The 19,923-nt window shown below is 36.7% G+C and overlaps 1 protein-coding gene across 3 annotated transcripts in view; it reads right to left on the minus strand.

The window, feature by feature from the left end:
* The window catches only part of Vps13 (vacuolar protein sorting 13C), a 57,083-nt gene that overhangs the window by 34,966 nt on the left and 2,194 nt on the right, over positions 1-19,923 (minus strand). For all 3 annotated transcript variants that reach the window (XM_034974315.2, XM_069502085.1, XM_034974314.2), the window contains exons 3-22: positions 18,359-18,556; positions 17,558-17,778; positions 16,901-17,039; positions 15,600-15,798; positions 14,449-14,583; positions 13,202-13,352; positions 12,301-12,415; positions 11,372-11,606; positions 10,274-10,407; positions 9,532-9,655; positions 9,220-9,372; positions 8,928-9,102; positions 8,468-8,661; positions 8,088-8,157; positions 6,579-6,729; positions 5,773-6,059; positions 5,074-5,211; positions 1,620-1,722; positions 859-1,091; positions 61-216 (exon numbers count right to left, since the gene is read on the minus strand). In XM_034974315.2, the coding sequence (XP_034830206.1) occupies positions 61-216; positions 859-1,091; positions 1,620-1,722; positions 5,074-5,211; positions 5,773-6,059; positions 6,579-6,729; positions 8,088-8,157; positions 8,468-8,661; positions 8,928-9,102; positions 9,220-9,372; positions 9,532-9,655; positions 10,274-10,407; positions 11,372-11,606; positions 12,301-12,415; positions 13,202-13,352; positions 14,449-14,583; positions 15,600-15,798; positions 16,901-17,039; positions 17,558-17,778; positions 18,359-18,556 (3,311 nt within the window). The remainder of the gene's footprint in view (positions 1-60; positions 217-858; positions 1,092-1,619; positions 1,723-5,073; positions 5,212-5,772; positions 6,060-6,578; positions 6,730-8,087; positions 8,158-8,467; positions 8,662-8,927; positions 9,103-9,219; positions 9,373-9,531; positions 9,656-10,273; positions 10,408-11,371; positions 11,607-12,300; positions 12,416-13,201; positions 13,353-14,448; positions 14,584-15,599; positions 15,799-16,900; positions 17,040-17,557; positions 17,779-18,358; positions 18,557-19,923) is intronic.

Raw genomic sequence — 19,923 nt, forward strand, 5'->3', positions numbered from 1 at the left:
ATTAAAGTGTGTAAAAGGACAGGCCCGAAGAGACAGTTACATATTCTACTAAACACTTACCAGCATAGAAGAGACGAACCAGTTGAGGAACACAATGCGAAGACAATTAATTTGGGCATCTATGGACATATTGACGTCGCTGACGGTTGGGTACTGGTCCAAGTTGTACAGCACTATCTGGACATTTATCACGTCTCCGCCAAGCACTTTTAATATCTGAAATAATAATAAAATGACAATATTTTTTGCTTATTATCGTAACACCTAGAAAGTAACCAGTATTTTGCTTGTAGACGTTCCATAACTAAAGATACTGCTATCTTTGGTAACTACAAGTTTAGTTTTTAAATTCTTTTCTTCTTAAATTCTTATAAATTTTGTAAACTAGATCATATGAATATTATATACCAAAAGAGTGAGCCTTCTGTACATGTAAAAGGTGTAAAGTATTCCGTGGTAATACCAGACGCTGATTTTCACGGTGAAAGCATCGTGCATCTCGCTCTTAAGTACGTCCCGCTCGTAAATGTTCAACTAAATACCATGTTCTCACGTACGACCACATGATAACGAAGAGAGCACTCATATGGTAAAGCAAAATAAGTACACTTTTGATCGGTCGTATCAGGATAGCAAATAAAACATCTGACCGACGCTAGAGGTCAACTAATGTTGCGTAGATAGGTGTCATGGGCTCAACGCCCGTAAGCGGGGCTTTGGCTATACATTGCGGGTTTGAAGAATAATAATAGAAGTATAAGGCAAATGGTTACTGATATAGGATTGTGTTAAGGTGTATAATATTAGCGCAAAGTTTTCGCTAGCGGTCTAATTACATCATGTATACTCGTGCCATACCTCTTTGTGCACTGTTTCAGGGTTCAAATCTTCCACCTTTATGGAGGCGATGGTACAGTCGACTTGCGTGTAAGACGTCTTCAGTATCAGCCCAGCGCCGGCGCCCTGCAGCTTCACTATGGAGAGCGGTCTGACATCGGTCGCGAATTCGATCTCGACAGCTCCGATCTTAACGTTAATCTTGAGTTGGATACTCTCCACTTGCTTGCGACGTGAGGGCTTTGCTACACTCGCTGAAATCGTTTAGCTTATTAAATAAATATACAAAAATAAATATACAAAAACAGAGATGCCCAAAACCCAACGCCGAATTATTATTTTTTTATATATTCCAACTAAAATTATCTCCTAATATTATAAATGTGAAATGGTGTTTGTTTGTTTGTCGGTAAGGATTTCCCTAAGGGATAAAATAGGAGTTGGTATGAAAGTGTGTCAGTTTTAGAGTTATATCCTTAAAAATAGGTGTTTGTGCTTAATAGGTATTACCCGCACAGCACCCGCGCTTGCCCGCACCGGGTCAGCGCGGGCGCTGTGCGGGTGTGCGCAGCGTTCCTACCCCGATTGCCACCTCGATTCTCGATCTGTCGCGTACTATAAATCTGTCATACTATTAATAAAATTAATTTAACTTTACGTTAAGTTTTTTTCTATAAATTTTCGGCACTTCCAAGTATTCCATTTACACATTTATATAATTATTATCAAAATGATTTTGTCATATTTTAAAAAAAAAACATTGCATTGAATGCAGTCTTTACCTTTAGACTTGGCAACCGAGTACTCTTCGTCTTCTGCGATGGTTTCCAATGGTCCCGCATTCGCGTACCTATCCACTGTACTCTGAATTGATTGTAATCTAGTCTAAAATCATACAAGATTGGTAAATAAATCATTTCACATAACATGTATACAAATAAGTAGGTATTATGAAGGGGCTTTCTATGATTTCGAAACAAGTAGTAACTGAATTCTTATGTTTTATATTCATTTTTATTAAACAAAGTTTGACCACCTCGGTCCCGAGTTCGATTCCCGGTAGGGGACATTCGGGAATTTATATTTCCTAAATTGTCTTTGAACTGGTCTGGTGGGAGGCTTCCACAGTTCCAGCACGGCTAGCATGGGCCGAAGATAAAAATTATATCCCCCGATTTTATCCACTGCACAGGAGATAACATTAACTTCTCCACCCCTCAGAGCACGGCAACAGGGGAGAGGAGAAGTTTATCCCCGTTTGACATTTCACGGGGACTCGGGGGACTATTTATCCACCGTCTATAGCATGGGGCCAAATAAAAGAAGATAAACTGTCCTTTTTTGACATTTGAGAGGGATAATTTTATCATCGAGATTAGAGGTGGGTATAAGCTCATAGAACTTTAACTCAATTATTAAAAGATCAAAAAACATGTCTCGCGCTTTTTTTATTAGTTTGAAATAGAGAATTTAGAACGAAAATAACATGAGCACGTAATTAGTGATGGAAGTAATCCCTTTGAATTTCCCGACGCTGAGTTCCGACACTTGTTTCGGATGGACAAATATTATGTGCTGTACTTGTGCGAGCAGCTTAATGAAGCACTAAAGCCGATTAATTCGATGGATGGATTCATAAAAGTAAGTACCTAAGTACTTACCTATTACCTAAAACCATCTTGTGCAAACGAATAGGTACCTACTTAGGTAGGTAGTAGGTACCTACAAATAGGTCCTACATGCGGCTATTATCTATTTATTCTACGTCCTCACATCTATAAGACTCTTGGCAGATGGTAGTTACCAGTGAGATACAAGTCAAGGTCATGGGATGACTATTGCCCGCGACTTCATCTGTGTGGATTTAGGTTTTGAAAATCCTGTGAGAACTATTTGATTTTCCAGAATAAAAAGTAGCCGGTGTCCATCCTCGGGATGTAAGCTAACTCTGTAGGTACTAAATTTCATCTAAATCGGTTAGACTGTTGGGCTGTGAAAAGCTAGCAGACAGACAGGCAGACACACTTTCGCATTTATAATATTAGTATGGATTATTGGAAATATAAAATAACACAATGACTCATTATAATAAAATCATTTATTTGAACAAAATAGGCAGGAGTCTAATTTAACAAAACAATTCTTAAATTAAAATACACACCTATATCATAGTTAAATACATAATGATACACAAACACAATAACACTTTACAAATTATAATGGTTCATCATAAGTGTTTTGTAAGAGTAAATATGTTAGCCTATTATACTTTATAGACCATTTCAGTATATCCTCTTACTCTTTTATTATTATTGAAAATCATTAATGTATAAATTGTATATTTCAGATTTCCAATGGAACAACCAAAGGACAGACTAGAAAATGTAACAAATAAAGAAATCTCACATATCTATGGATCAAACCAGACTGCTAACTGTTGCCCGACAATAAAAGGGAAAAAGGGATGGAATAATAAATACATATTTGCATTAAAATATATTTCTTTAAGTACCTATTACCTAAAACCACCTTGTGCAAACCCATCCTTATATCTACTACTACTACTAGGGTTCTGTAGGGTACCAATGGGACCCTATTACAGTCTCAGCTCTCCATCTGTCTGTCTCCTGAAACGTAACAGGTTAAAGTTGAAATTTTGTACTTATTTCTATTGCTGCTATAACAAAAAATAAGTTTCTTCAAAAAATAATTTTGCTTTAAGTACTCTGTGTGATTGAGTAACAAACACAAACTTTTAGGCATAATATTAGGAATACCAATTAAAACAATGCTTATTTGGATGTACACAAATCTCTGATGTTAACTTAACAGATCTAAAAGTAGTGCTATTATCCTTAAGAAAAGGAAGTAACAAGTTTAATGTTCAATCAAACCACACTGCCATAGAATAACTTCCTATATTCATAACTATTTACAAATTACAAAAATGTACATATCCTCTACTTACTTTTTATTTATTTATTGGCATTTATAGGAAAACCACTCGGGGCTATTGGTTTTATAAAGTACCCACTGTGTACAAAGTGGGTTAAACGACAGTCTCACCATAGTCCACCACCGACACTTCAAAGATTTCCTGCCATAAGATAAAAAACATTGGCTTGACATGCTTATAAAGAAATTAGGTTAGTTTAATAGCTCAAACCATACCAGCTTAACCAATTTTAAGTGATATTGAACTCTTCTCAGTGCAGTGTGCTGAACTGTTAGTTTTATCATCATCTCAAACAATAATGAAAATATTTTATGTTGATAAGATGTGTACCTAACTTACCTATTCCAATAGGTAGGTACCTAAAGTTATTTTGAGTTTGTTATACAAGACACACATTTAATAGAACTACATTAATACACGCATCTCTCTGGCTGGCCCATTATGGAGTCTTCAGGTCCAATTCCTGTTGAGCATTTATGCCCAACAGTGATAATTAATATTGAACACTTATGTGCTCATATATGTGACGGACGGCACTATTGAGACATTTCCCGGTGGTCCTACATCCCGAGCTGCCTCATCATACTTGTCAGTCAGTGGCCAGTGCCCTTCTTCAAGTACATATTTCCATGTCTGCAAATAAAACAACAATTTATGCATTTCTTTGTCGCTAACAATATCAATATATTATCACTTCAATTTTGTGTACTGACTAACACAAATTGTCTTTGTGATACTTACTGTGATAGCTAGGAATTTCAACTATTCGATTATTTTTTAATTTGGATAATTCAAAAGTGGAGTTAGGTTAGGTAAACACAAACAATAACAATACTTACGTGCATAATCTTCTGTGAATGTTTTTTAAACTATTTAACGGCTCCGGCTTCTAGCTCTTTTAAAATAAAAAGCAGCCACAGACGAGTTACGAGTAACGAAAACGAGCAAAATCAAAAGCACAGATAAAAAATAATAACACTTTGACATTAACCGAGGACTAGTCTTTCCCCGCCTTATCACCGGGGATAATTATATCCAACCCTGTGGCCATGCTCGGAGAGTGGAAATAACTATCGGAGGGGATAAATTTTTTATCCTTTCCTCGGGGAGAAAATTTCCCGGCCCATGCTAGGCCTGCAGAGGTTACCACAGTGAGATCACAGTAAAAGGCTAAGTTGCATCAGTATAAAAAAAGAAAGAAAAAACAGTCTAAAAGTATAAACAATTGGTAAGTTTCCGAAATTATACAAATAAAATCTTTTGACAGTGAATATATTTACCTGGTACTCATTGACTACAACTAAAATTTCCCGTAGGCCTTCAAGATGCAGTAAAAGTTTTAGTCTGGTAAAATCCAACTCGATCATTTGTTCCACTGAGCCATAATGACTCCGGAATTCTGGGCATTTTTTATCCACCTGCGAATTTATCATAGTTATGTCACTTGCTTTACAAAAACCATGATTTAACAAATTGTAATTCGTTTACAGCTCAAATCACTTGGCATAGACACTTCAGATGTTGCATATAACCTATTTATGCAACATGAGGTTCTTTTTAATGTAGATATCATTAAGAAAAGATTTATAAAAACAACCCGAACTAGTCAGCTAGTCCATACTTAATATTTTAATGCGAATTGGTGTCTGTAGCTTTTCACGGCCTATCCGTTGACCCGATTTTGACGAAAAGTACACTCCCACTGGAATTACGAATAGGTTATTTGAAATTCATAGCCACTACGAAGTCGCAAGCATAACCTATTTGGTATAGAGATACAAGAGCTTACATCCCGGACATGAGTAATTAAGGTAAAATGGACATAGAGGGTACTTTTATTACGAAAAATTTAAGAATCCCCAGGATTTCAAAAGATCCTAAATCCCTGCTGCCGAACTGGTATGTCATATCAATCAATCTATATATCAAATTCCAACAAATATGACTGAAACAGCTATTCTGAATTTCAGATCACTTACATTGCTGTATGTGACAGTGAACAAATACTGGTTGACGGATGCAGTCGTCAACACCGGATTATCGGTCGCATCAACGTCTGTCGTCAACTCCGGTGTCTCTATCATACTGATGATCTTCTGCCCCGCTCTATGGTGTTGCATATCTACGGAACCGAGCCTTACATTCGCTTCTAGGGTAAACGTTTTTACTGTGGATGTAATCTCTAGGAGATTTAGAGAGAATACCAAAAACTTATCGTAGTCTTGCGTCGCATGTACTGTTTTTCTGTTGACGCTTACTATCAGTTCTGAAAAGAAAATTAAACTTTATATTTTAACGTATTACGTTATTATTGAAGTAAAAACTTATTAGGGGCGTTGGACGATTCCAGGATAGGTAAAAATTTTCAAGGTTGCGTCACCGACATGCTAACCTAATTTGTTCCTTAACGCAACCTATTAAGGTTCAATTTTTTAATAGAAGTGTCAAGTATGCTTTTGTTTGTTGGAGTACCTCCTAACAGCTTCTAATTTGTTTCCACTGAATGCCATTTTTTTAACAAAAAAACTACGCAAAATATATCATTATTTGATTATTAGGTCAGTGCATTGGTCAGTGCTTGTGTCAAAAGTATGGGCCTGCGCTATTGGCGAACTAGTGTTTGATTTTTAGAGAAACTAAAATATAGTCCTAACATACTCAAGCGCGCTCCAAACTAGACCTCATCATTGCTTTTAATATTAAACGTGATTGTCGTTAAGTTAACTGGTGATAAAAATTAAATTCCTTAGCTTTTCTAAAAAGCAATAATGAATACTCTTCTCACCTTTCATAATAAAGAACGCTTCAACCTCAGTTAATTGCACAGTGTGTTCCGAACCTTTTCTTTGGTTAGATCGTGCTGTGTCCCTTCTTTGTTTCTCTACTGGATCTAGGTATCTTAAAAGTGAAAGGCTGGACGCCTTTGAATCACTCGGCTAAAAACAGTTATTTTATAAGCTCTTACACTTAATAAAAATAATAATACAGAAAAATTTCTTTAAAGATACAAATATCACTTATTAAGCAGACCTAATACCATTGTATAGATTTATAATTTACTATTAACTCCCGGCATGCGTTGCAATGCTGTTTTTCTTTGAGCGACTCAGGCGCCACCTACTGGTTGCTGTAAAGGTACTATGTCAGAAACCAGAAACATTCACGTATAGTAACCCGGCAGGAAAAATTACACATCAAACTTCAAAAAAAGATTTAGGTTTCATCTCTATCACTCAAATGTGACGTTTTGTCGGTCTCAACGACAAAGATAACGCTTTACGAAACCATTATTTTTTATTTATTTTTATTTTTATTTTATTAGGAGAACCAACAGCTTACATTAATCTATTATAATCTTAAAATTAAGTAACTACAAGCTAATAAAAGGTTTTCACATCATCCGATATAAAGTTCGATGTGCAATCTTTCCTGCCGGGTACAAGTACCTACTCAGAACAATACAGTACAGTACGCAGCAGAAAGTAATGTACATCGACCTTTGGAAGGAGATAGCAGATTTGTAGAGCATTGTCTGTTGTTGAGACCGAAAAACGTCATATAGGTATGAGTGACAGAGACAACGACAAAGTCAAACATTATTTTTATAATACATACTAATTATTTATTAGTTAGTTTTAACTTTTAGTAGATCTATTTGTTTATTTTTTATTTTTCATGTACCAAAATTGTAGTTACATAGTAGTAGTAGTAGAAATGCTTATCTCAGATCTACTTTATTTATAATTAAGTTATTTTCAAATGTGACGTGAATTATAACTAAGTACAATATGGTAAACTAATACCTAATTGATACCTAGTTTAGTTTATTTACTTAGTGTTTAGTAATCAATTCAACATACATATGTAAATACATTTGAACACTATTGTACAACAATTAATCATACTACAAAATATACGAGTATGAATGTGAGAAATATTGATGCTAATTCAATTATGCATAATCTATAAACTACACTTAAAGTAGTGCTATCTCCTTCAAAATGTTTCCTGCTGAAAAAGATAGCATCACTTTAAGACCTCAACTGAGATTGTGTGTGTGTGAAACAAATTGTCTAATGTGAAATTATTGACTGCTACAGACAAAAGGTCATAATTCAATATTTTACCGCACCACCGCCTTCCTGCACAGTTACCGTTGTTTCGATAACTTGGCCAGATATGGCGTACGCTAACTTGTGGCAAAATATCTTTAAAATAAATAATAAATAAATCAAGAAATAATCAAGCACGCTGAAGTACCTATTTAATAAATTATAACCTCAAAAATGTTTACCTTTAATTGGGTAGCTTCTTCGGAGTGTGGTAAAGGCATGCTCACTAATATTTCACATAAAGTAAGTAACCTGTAAATTAAATTGCTTTGTTTATACGTTCGCACGTAAACGGACTAAATTGTGATTGATATTTGCTCGTAAATTGCGCATAAATCTGTCTAATATTATAAAGAGATTAAGTTTGTAAGTTTGTTTGTAGGTGCTAATCTTCGGAACTACTGAACCGATTTTGAACAGAAAACTACATTATTCCTGAGAGACAGACAATATTTTATTTCAAAAAAATTAGAGATCCCTAAAATCTTAATAAGCTAACCCGTGCAAAGCCAGGGCGAGTCGCTAGTAACTTATAAGCAAAAATTATTGGTTTAAAAATTACCTATCCTCCGATACACTCACGGCAATTTTTTGCAATTCGCCCATAATTTTAATTTTTGGCAACCTCGGGTCGTCGGTTATAAGGCATTTGTCAATTTGAATGAGTAGGTTGGTGGGTTGCAGTAAATGTAAGGGTGTGGCTTCATTGGAAGCAATTGCGGAATGCCAATCTTCTTTTGGAGAAGCAATAACAACCTGAAACAGAACATATCAGATCAATCATTGCCTTGTATGACTGGTGATAAGGCTTTTGATGCATGCTACCAAAATTATTCAACCTGGCCGGATCTGACATTAGTTCATCTAATTTTTCGCATGGAGACGGCGCGCCATGCGGTCATAGTTGTGCTTGGTGATTTCCTGAGTATGTCCTGTTCGGGCAAGCCTTGGCGATGCGGACATCGAGCGAGGCGCCAACTTCACACTGTTCACACACAACTTCACTATATTACTACTGGTACCTGCATCTCGGTGAGTCGGAGCGCCATGCGGTCGTAGCTGTGCTTGGCGATCTCCTGCAGTATATCCTGTTCGGACAAGCCTTGGCGATGCAGAGCGTTGACATCGAGCGGCTCCGCGCGAGGCGCCGATTTTACACTGATCGCACCCAACTTCACCACTGCGCATGCTTCCTCTCTAAAATTATATAAATTCAAATTAGTATCCGAGAATACTCCTACTCCTCTATCTGTCTATATTTTTGTTTTCATCCTGTATTCAGCATCTTCATGAAATAAGATATAGGTTTCTCACCCCTTGTACATGCCGGTTTGTGGAATAATGATGAATGACGCAGCAATGACCACATCCAATTCAATGAAACTGTGATGATGGACCGCGTACTGCATGCCCAATGTGGATTTTTCTTTCAAATCTGACAGCTTATTCTCCGCTACCGCTTGTAAACTGTTAAATAATTTGCCATGTTAAGATCAAAAGTATACACAGTTAATGTACTGAGGTCAGTCCAAAAATTAGTTGCTTCTTTGTAAATAAAGCATGGGCAAACGAAACAATTGTTTGAAGATTTCACTTAGTTAATATTTGGACAATTATTCTACTCACGTAGTCAGCGCAGTGGACTCTGTAGGTGGCTTGAACACATTGACAATTTCGATGACCGTTTGCGCGTCGTATACTATTTGAAGAGGACGTGCTTGCACTTTGACGCGCTGATCGCATGCGCCGTCTAAAAGAAGCATGCATGATACAAATGTAATCTCTAATCTAAATTAAATTAGCCCGAACTGTCCCGCCGATTTTCCACAAGTCCCTATTATATGCCTCTTCGGGCCACTGAACTGCAAAATTTATCTATTCCATCACTCCATCGTTGCCTTGGACTGCCAAGCAAGCGTTGATGGTTTTAGACCAAACAGAAAGCAGATTTTGCCCACAAGTCATCTGGCAAGTCCCTATTATATGCCTCTTCGGGCCACTGAACTGCAAAATTTATCTTTTCCATCACTCCATCGTTGCCTTGGACTGCCAAGCAGGCGTTAATGGTTTAAAACCAAACAGAAAGCAGATTTTGCCCACAAGTCATCTGGCATACGGTGTAATTTACTTAAATGGGGCTGGGCAGGTCATGACGTGTCATGATCTGCCCAGCCCCATATAAGTAAAGCGGCTGCAAGGCCAATGTTAGCTACGTGCGTTTTAAAATTTAGTGGAATCCCTTACAGGACCTCATAGTTTTAGTCCAAGTATGCTATGTTCCATAGTTTTTGCCAGGCCAACCTTCAGCTTGGACTTTTGAGAGACATTATGCACAAATTAATTGGAGATTTTATCAAACCGCTCTTACCTAACGGGTTTGTTTCAAACAGCACATTCAAAAGATTGACGTCCTTCGACACTTCTTTCGATGTTACCAGTTGAGGCTCAAAGTCACCTTGACATTTCCCAGTCACCGTGAATGCGCGCATTTGAACATCCACTCTGTAAAAAAACAACTGACGATTAATATAACCACACACACTGTTATATTAAGTATCTTGTAAGGGTTTGGTTCGGAATATATTTGGACTTCAAATTGACTGCGAAATTGCAGTTGGGATGCAGTTTGATTTCAGTTGACACAACTGCCGACCGACTACTGCGCTTTTGCAATTTACTCTGTGTACCCGTACTAGAACTGTGCACTGACTGCACGCGGACTGCGCAGTCGATCGGCATTTGCTATGCATTTGTGTCAACTGCATCCAATCTGTAATTTTGCAATCGGCTTGCAGCCTAAATGTATTCCGTCTGTCTAAACCCAACTCATCCATACCTGCATTGCAATAAAGAGTAACACACTTGGAAAAATTGTGCTTGTGAAGGGATAGATTGTAGAACAGAACGCTTACTGCATCCTCCATTCACAGCTTTTTTTTAATAGAGATAGCGAACAAACGAGCAGGCGGGTCACCTGATGTTAAGGGATTACCGCCGCCCATAAACATTTGCAGCACCAGAGGAACCGCCGATGCGATGCCGGCCTTTTAGGAATTTGTTGGTCCGCCCCTTGAATAACCCCATGTTGTAATCTAATGGGAACACCGCCGTTGGTTCCACAGTTTGAATGTGCGTGGAATATGAAGGTTCTGGCACAGCGGACGGTCGAAGTGCACCAGACATCCAGGTGGTGAGGGTGAAATTCCATACGGTGGCGCGCGGTGCGGTTGTAGAAAAAGGAATGAGGTCAAAAAGCTCTTCAGAGCACTCCCCATTATAAAGGCGATAGAACACGCATAGAGAGTAACGTCTCTGTGGTGTTCCAGGCTTTCCAACGAGCCGGTTAGATAGCTCGTGAAGTTCCAGCGGAAAGAACAAGAAAGTCGATACTTCTATACAAACACCGCCTGTGACAGCTCACTGTTACAACACGAAATAAGCCTAAAATGATTATTTGGTTCCAAACCTCAAAGCATTAGCACTGGGTCGCTGTTTCATATCAACTTCAACGTTCTCGACGGAAGCTCGCAAAACTTCAACAACGTCATTGACTGACACTTGTAGTTTGTCTAGACGGAAGTATCCCTCCACGGCGACATACTCCGTGGGCAAATGTAGCGGGGCCGTGTTCTCTTGGTAGTCTATTGCACGGAAAAGCTTCTCCTTTTCGTCTGGCGTCATTGCTTTCTCGAATTGTTTTACTACAACACAAAATTATCATCTAACCTTTTTTAGCGTTTAAAGTTTAAACTTTAAACTATCATAAGTGATATTCATCTATCTATATTATCTTCTTCTAAATATATAAAAGGAAAAGCTGACTCACTGATCTATCAACGCACAGCTTAAACTATTGGACAGATCGGGCTGAAATTTGTTATGCAGATAGTTATTATGATGTAGGCATCCGCTAAGAAAGGATTTTTGAAAATTTAACCCCTAAGGGGGGGTAAAATAGGGGTTTGAAATTTGTGTAGTCCACGCGGACAAGTCGCGGGCATAAGCTAATTATAAATATAAATGTATGACGCTTTTTAACGCCAAGACATCGCTATTATCCATCGAACAGGAGACCATTAGTTCCGCATGCCTCGACTACGGTAACGGTGCCAACTGCCAGCGACGAAAATCTGCAAGAACCGTCGGGATCTGCTGCTCTGAAGCAGTTTCGTGTAGCGGCAATTTTTTTCCGCACTAGTGATATTGATATTCCCGTCTATTAATGTAAGCTAATAATTGTGCGGTAATATATTCATTGCCCAAAGGGGGTAAAAGTCTACTTTGTAGTTTTAATAGTATAAGTCATTAAACGAGCATTTAAGTATTGTATAAGAAATTTTACGGAGAACGATCGAAGACAATACTCGTAGAAGTTTCTATTGTATTTGCACTTACTGATAGCTACGCCTTCTGAAAGTTCATCGTCTTTGGAAGAGCCGCCCGACCACCAGCCACCGAACCAACCGCGGGATTTTTTCGCCTCTTCCTCCAATTTACCCAGCCTTTCCACCTGATTAAGTTGATAATGAATAACACTTGGATTACGATATAAAAACCAGTTAAGTATGAGTCGGACTCGCGTACCAGGGTTCCGTACCTTGGAAGGATACGTGTACTTAATTATTTTGTTGGTTGAATAATCTCCAACTGCAAATATAAGTTTGCAATCGCAAAGGAGATCGCCCGTGAACGGGCCCTCTTTTGTGGCGTCGTGTCAAAACTTAAATTAATTTTTTTTAAATGTGTTATTTTTTTACGATTATGTTTTATAACGACTTTTTTCACTCTATTATTGAAAATATCCACAATTACAGTTAGAATCGTAAACATGCATTTATTTTGAAGAAGTATTAATTAAATATAACCTCAATATCAGCAATATAAAAAATAAGATTTCTTTATAACCAGGGTGAATAAATAGAAATCGTTTGCAGAATATAATGAGTTAATTATTTGTCTACAAAATAAAATTAAAACCATGGTGACATAACAATTATATTAGGGGGGGCCCAAAGCTCCTAAGAAAATGGGCAATCTCTTTTTAATGTGATATTATAACTACAAATTCCTCCTGTATTAGTTTTTTTTATCTATAGACCAGAGCCATGGTGCCCAGATCATGGACACATACGAATACTGTTTATCCTAACTGGAATAGATCAATGCTCATTTTTCATTATGACCAGCCAGTAAATAGACAACTAATCTATAACCTACCCTACTTCTAATCCTATAAGATTTGAAGTTAGGGTAGGTTTGAACCAGTCGGTCAGCGCTTGTATAACATGCGTCCTACCTCCATTTCTATCTTCTGTCGGATGACAACCAAGTTGAAGAGGTCCAGTGTCTTCTCCGCCTTGTCAAGCACGCATTTGTTTTCTGCGGATACTTTACCTTTGTTGCTAAGCTTGCTTTGGTAAGCAGATGCGTAATCTTTACATAGTTGTCTGGAAAAGCAAAAAATCATCTTAGAACAATTTAAATTGTAATTTATTCATATACAAGTGTACTGAGTAACTAGCATATGAACGAACACCGCTCACACATTACAACTTAAACCACTAAGTTGGTTCCACTGAATCGTTTCTATGACGTAGACTCTCCTCGGATTTTCAGAAACTCCTTCCGACCGAAGCAGGAGCAGAATCTATAAAAATAAATATACTACACGCTTCATGTCCACGACTACAGGTTTTTAAAAATGCCGTGAAAACTCTTTAATTTTCCGGGATATAAAAAAAAATTACAAAAAAAATAAAAACCGACTTCAATACACAAACACAAAAAATTAAAAAATAACTTAATTTATTACCGAATATATTACGTATACAAGAGTTAAAATAGTTCCATAATAATACTTTTTCGTGCCGGTGCCAATTAGCTTTAGCTGCGCGTATCGTCTAGACTTCATATTTTTATGAGACTCCACAATGGTCCCCAACGACCCCAAAAAATATTATTATGGAACTATATTAACTCTTGTATACGTAATATATTCGGTAATAAATTAAATTATTTTTTAATTTTTAGTGTTTGTGTATTGAAGTCGGTTTTGATTTTTTTGTAAAAAAAAAATATTTCACAATTTTTAGTGGTATTAAAATATGCTATGCCTGGTTAAAAATCTACTATTTACTAAGCTATTACACTGATCGCGAGCCATTTACTCTTATCCGTTGAGGAGTTCCATTATCTATCTTCGAAGATGTTCATCAGATCTTCACCAAATTTAAATGGGACCACCTTTGAAGTATACCCTTTCAAACAAAAAAGAATTTTCAAAATCGGTCCAGGCGTCTTTGAGTAATCGGGGAACATACATTTTAAAAAATGATACCGACGAATTGAGAACCTCCTCCTTTTTTGAAGTCGGTTGAAAATAGTCTATGTCACTTTCCAAACCACTATATACATGCAGAAATCACGTCGATCCGTGCGTTGCTCCGTTGCGGCGTGTACGTGCGCCCAAAATTCTTTATAGGACACTGAGCTAGCAAAGTAATAAACATCTCTTTCTCTATGCTGAGGAAAAAATATATATACCTATGAGCCAACATATGATTCCAATCCCAATTTCTTCGCCGTCTTTTAACTTCTTCTTCTAGAATACATTTGAACGCGAAATGCCACCAGGCTTTGTAGTGGCCTTTGTATATGTTCAGATTTGGTCGATATTTTCTGAAAATTTATTTAATTTTATGGATTTTTAAACTAGCTACAACTACAGTAGTTATACGCCCTACAAAATTAAACACGCGTGGGCAGTTACAGTACAAGACAGGAAAGATTGGACATCGAACTTAGAAAGTGATCTTCTTAAATCTTTGTAGAGCATCTGTCACTCATAGTTATAACTATGTGATATTTCATCGGTCTCAACTACAGAGACAACACTCTACGAATCTTTTCTGCGGGATACGAGCACTTTCTCCGAATCTAAAAAAACACAGATTGAGACTTTTTCATGATCCGGATTTTATACAGTACATAATACAGTCGATATTCCGAAGACTGTCTGTCTGTGACCGATAATCCCTGAATTAGACCCTTGACGACAAGAGAAGTAAAGCCTGCAGTTTCACCAGCTACGAGATGCCTAAAGAGTAGATGAAACCTATAAATAAGATTCATTTTCATATTTGCGCTCATTGAATGATTTTTCATCAGAGCTATAAGCTATGAAAGTCAACCAATCCTACTGGTGGGTTTCATACACATCCCTCGCTATGCACACTCGTACACCAGCCTCCCTTTCCACCAGTATATTATAGTCAATTTTTAGGTGCCATTCTGAGACGGCAATACGGCAAACCATATTTTCACAGCGTCAATTTATTTTCAATTTTCATAGCATGATGATGATTAGCAAATACCGTAATCCAAATCTACCGTTATCTATTTTTATGTGTAAAAAAAATTGTGAGCAAACGGCGTACTGGCCCACCTGATACATGAACATTTGCAGCAAAAGAGGAACCGTCCGATGAGTTGCCGGCCGGATTTTAAGGAATCTGTTGATCCGCCCCTTGAATAACCCCACATAGAAATATTGTGGTAACACTGTCGAAAGGCACTGTTGGTTCACGGATTTCTCTACACAGTACTCAGAGTTGGTTCCTCAGTTTGCATGTGAGTGAAAAAAGAGAACTGGCACAACAGATTTGATCACTTTTTACAATATTATAAGAACTAACCTGTAAGGTGCACCTTTACTCATTCTGTCCATAGAATCTGCTAAGAGCATCATATCTTGGTACTGAGATTTTGTAAGACTGACTGACAGTTGCTCCATGTGCAGAGTAAGAATCACTTTTGGTATACTAAACTTTGGAAAGTCACCTTCGGGTTTGGGATTCAATTTTAATTTGGCTGTTGCACTTATAGGGCCCAATGCTGCAATCAATTTTAATAATCATTGTTGTCATATTATATGTAAGTATATGTATAGGTAAAGCTGGGCATGAATTATTTTAAATTTATTTTAAACTTCCAAACAAGTCGGCAGCATTAATAGTTACTAAAATAAGCACGAAATAAGATACGATGCCGTGTAGAAACCAAAGGGTATGGGGTTAATAAAAACTGCCATACCCCTTCCAGGTTAGTCACTGCCATCTTAGACTGCATCATCACTTACTACTAGGTGAGATTACAGTCAAGGTCTAACTTGTATTTGAATAAAAATAAATAAATAAAATCCTTAGGGATTTTTAACCGACTTTAGAAAAGGATGCTATGCATTCGACCCGTATGTACTATGTATGTATGTATCTTTGCGATTATCTCAAAGGCCATTGAACCGATTTTGATATTATTTCACTATCGTATTTTTATCATTTTGGTACGGAATCCTAAAAACATCACATTGATTTTCTAGAATCTGGTAATGTCAAATATTGTAGCTAACTGCGTTCTATTTGGAAGAATGCCAGTTTCAGCTAGACTTTTATTTCTGTAACTGTATACTATATGGATGAAACAAACCATAAAAGATTAAATCAGACGATTGATGCAAAAAATAGCTTTGTCAATATAAAAAGAAATAGGGAAAAACAAAATTTTACATTTATAATTATCATCATGATCAACCTCTCGCCGGCACACTAGTGACCACAGATCTCCTCAGAATGAGAAGGGTTTAGGCCGCCACGCTGGCCAAGTGCGGATACACACCTTTGGGAATATAATGGAGAACTTTCAGGCATGCAGGTCTCTTCACAATGTTTTTCTTCATCGTTAAAACAAAGTGATATTTAAGGGGACGTTCAATTATTACGTAACGCAACCCCCACGTAACGCATCGTAACGTTACGTAACACCCACCACACCACAAAATTCATATTAAGATTTAAAAAACGATGTTACGTAACGCGTAACACCCCCCCCCCCCCCCCCCCAAATTGCGTTACGTAATACTTGAACGCCCCCTAAGTTAGTGGTGGTGGTTAGTGGGATCAAACCCCAGCCTCCCGACCTCAGTAATAATATGCATTACCATATTTATAAGATGATGGCTTTGAAGATTTTGTAGCAATCTCTCCCTGTAGCCTCGTTTTAATTTGTTCAACATCATTCTTTGAATACAATTCGGTGGCAGGATTCAAATAAATAGCTAAGCCTTCCAAGCTTAAAATCTGTTAAAATACAGAAACAAGAACAGAAATAAAATAATTAATCGCAATTAGGTATTCATTAAAATGTATATTTGAACGCACAGAACACAATATATTTATCCTTAACTGGTTGCAGGGGTCAGATAGCAATAGCATCGAGTAAAAAATTGTAGATTTGCAAAAACTTTTTGCAATAGGAGAAGGGTTTAAGGTCATAGATCGCCACGCTTTGCTGCGCGTTGACCTGGGTGCCTTTGGAACCCTCGTAGCTTTAGTTTTAAGTACGTATTAATTATCACCACTATATCATCTTACAAATAAAAATTTATCTATCAACGCACAGCTCAAACTACTGGACGGATCAGGCTGAAATTTGGCACACAGATAGCGATTTTTGAAAATTCAAGCCCTAAGGAGGTGAAATAGCAGTTTGAAATTTGTGTTGGATTACACAACGGACGAAGTCGCGAGCTAGTAGGTATACAATAAACTCAAAAGCACATACAGAGCGTTTGGTGTGGATGTTTTAAAGAACTCACTTTGAAAATCTTGGTTACAGCCTCTTGTATGACAGTTTGCTTCCAATTTTCGTCTGTTGTGTGGACGGACAGATTGTGTAAGGTCATACCAAACGAGAAAGGCGCTTTAGGATTCGTTATGCTGTCCTCGTACCTTACATGGATATCACTTATTTTAAGCTGGACATTCTTAATAATTTGCGTTACCAATTTTTCAACAAATGTCTCATCCAATTTATCATCTGCAATCATAGTCATTGTAAAGATAAATAGGCAAAATAAAACGACCTTGGGCCTCAAAGTGGCCACTTCAGACATTCAGACACTTAAGTAAATGATAAACCTAATCATAATGCAGTATGAACCAAAGTTAAAATTTATTTAGGAAAAAGTTTAAGATTTCAAAATTTAGCTTAGGTAAGGTATTAAGTAGCAAGTTATTAAACAGAATATAAAAAAACGAAAAACTGACTGACTGATCTATCAACGCACAGCTCAAACTACTGATCGGGCTGAAATTTGGCATGCAGATAGCTATTATGACGTAGGCATCGCTAAGAAAGGGTTTTTGAAAATTTTACTCCTAAGGGGGTAAAAAAGAAGTTTGAAATTTCTGTAGTCCACGCGGACGAAGTCACGAGCATAAGCAGTGACAAGACAATTAAAAACCTCCTAAATTATCTTACTATTCTGATAGTCTTTGTTTAGAATCCAAAAGCACTTGAAAATTTTAATTGAGTAAAAAAAGTTTATATTTCTAAATTAATACTTATCAGCATGATAAATACAATTTTCAATAAGTTGTTAATAAGTTGTACCTACCCTTTTCTGCCTCTTTCTTCTTAGCTTCTTCAACTCTAGCGAGCTCTGCTTGTTTAGCAGCCAGTGCCATTTTCTCCTCTTTTTCAGGGTCATATTTAACTTCAGCGGTGGGGCTTACAATAAGAAACAACCGTTCTATAGTTGCTTCCACTGATGCACCATATAGATTTTTCCATGGTATTTTTAGAACAAGCTTTCCTGTAGATTATAAAATCTCGCAATATATCTATACATATTGATATAAAAGAAAAGAAATCACTGATTGACATAACAAACAGTTCAAATCGCTTTATATATAGAAACTTGAGATATATATCAGATAGATGAATTCTACGAGATTCTAGAATTCCTCAAAAACCATGTACATCTTTCTTTAACTGTGTAAAATTTCATCTTTACAGCTCTTACACTCTAAATTTTGCCTCCTCATTTCTAATTCGAACCGCCAAGATTTGGAACACCCTTCCAGCATTAATTTTCCCCTTCAATTATAATATGGGTACCTTCAAGTCAAGAGTGAATAGGCATCTTCTAGGCAAGCACGCTCCATCTTAGGCTGCATTATCACTTGCCACCAGTACAGCGATTGCGGGAGAACGACAGCTACAATGTCACGATCGCAATCATCTCTGATTGGTTGACGCTCGTTCACTATTGGCTAAAATGCATTGCTGCAACAAGATTCGCACAAACTCAGCCAATCAGAACAATTTGGATTGTAATAATGATTGATGCAGGTTTTAGACAATCGCCCTACGGGTCTGATTGCAGCCAAGCGCTTGTCTATAAATTTGAAAAAAAAACTATGGCTTTGAAACACAGACAGATGGACAGACCGGATGAAAACTAAGGGTTCCTTATTTTGCTACAAAACCTAAGTCCACGCGAAGTCACGAGATATAGCTAGTTTTACTATACATAAATATAAAATATTTAAAGTATTATTAACAACAAGGGACAAGTTTCAGTTTATGGCTTTTAGGATTAACTAGTTAGTCATAATCTTTTTATCTTACACAATAATACCTAATTCAGATAATAATATTGATTAGTATTGGCTGTAGCTGCCTTTAATTCTTTTTTTGAAGCATGTCTTATCTCTCCATAAACTAATAAGTAAATAATTGTTATCCTTAAAACATTAAGATTGATTTTACTATAGCATGCAAGTAGAATCAATATGTTTGTAGAGTGAGCTAATTAAATTAACAAAAAATATGTTTTACATAGACACAGTATTTTTATCTTAATAAGTTTAGTAACACTTCAGATAACATAAAAACTATGTTGTTATGAAGGTTACAATAATTATTATATTTAGTAGGTAACCTGATTTAATTAAGTTATAGTTTTGAATATGTTGTATTGAACTAATTAATAACATGTTAATTGGAATGTTAATTATTTATGTTAACAATTTTATGAAATTTATATGTGAATAGTAAATGCATAAATCCTAAGCTAAATTTAATGGAATGAACTAAATTTCTTTAATAATAAGAAGTGATTTATTCTGGCAGATATAATTTAGAAAATCATGTTTTACCAAATAAGCATAAATATTT

This window comes from Maniola hyperantus, chromosome 12, assembly GCF_902806685.2.
Source record: "Maniola hyperantus chromosome 12, iAphHyp1.2, whole genome shotgun sequence".
Lineage (NCBI taxonomy): Eukaryota > Metazoa > Arthropoda > Insecta > Lepidoptera > Nymphalidae > Maniola > Maniola hyperantus.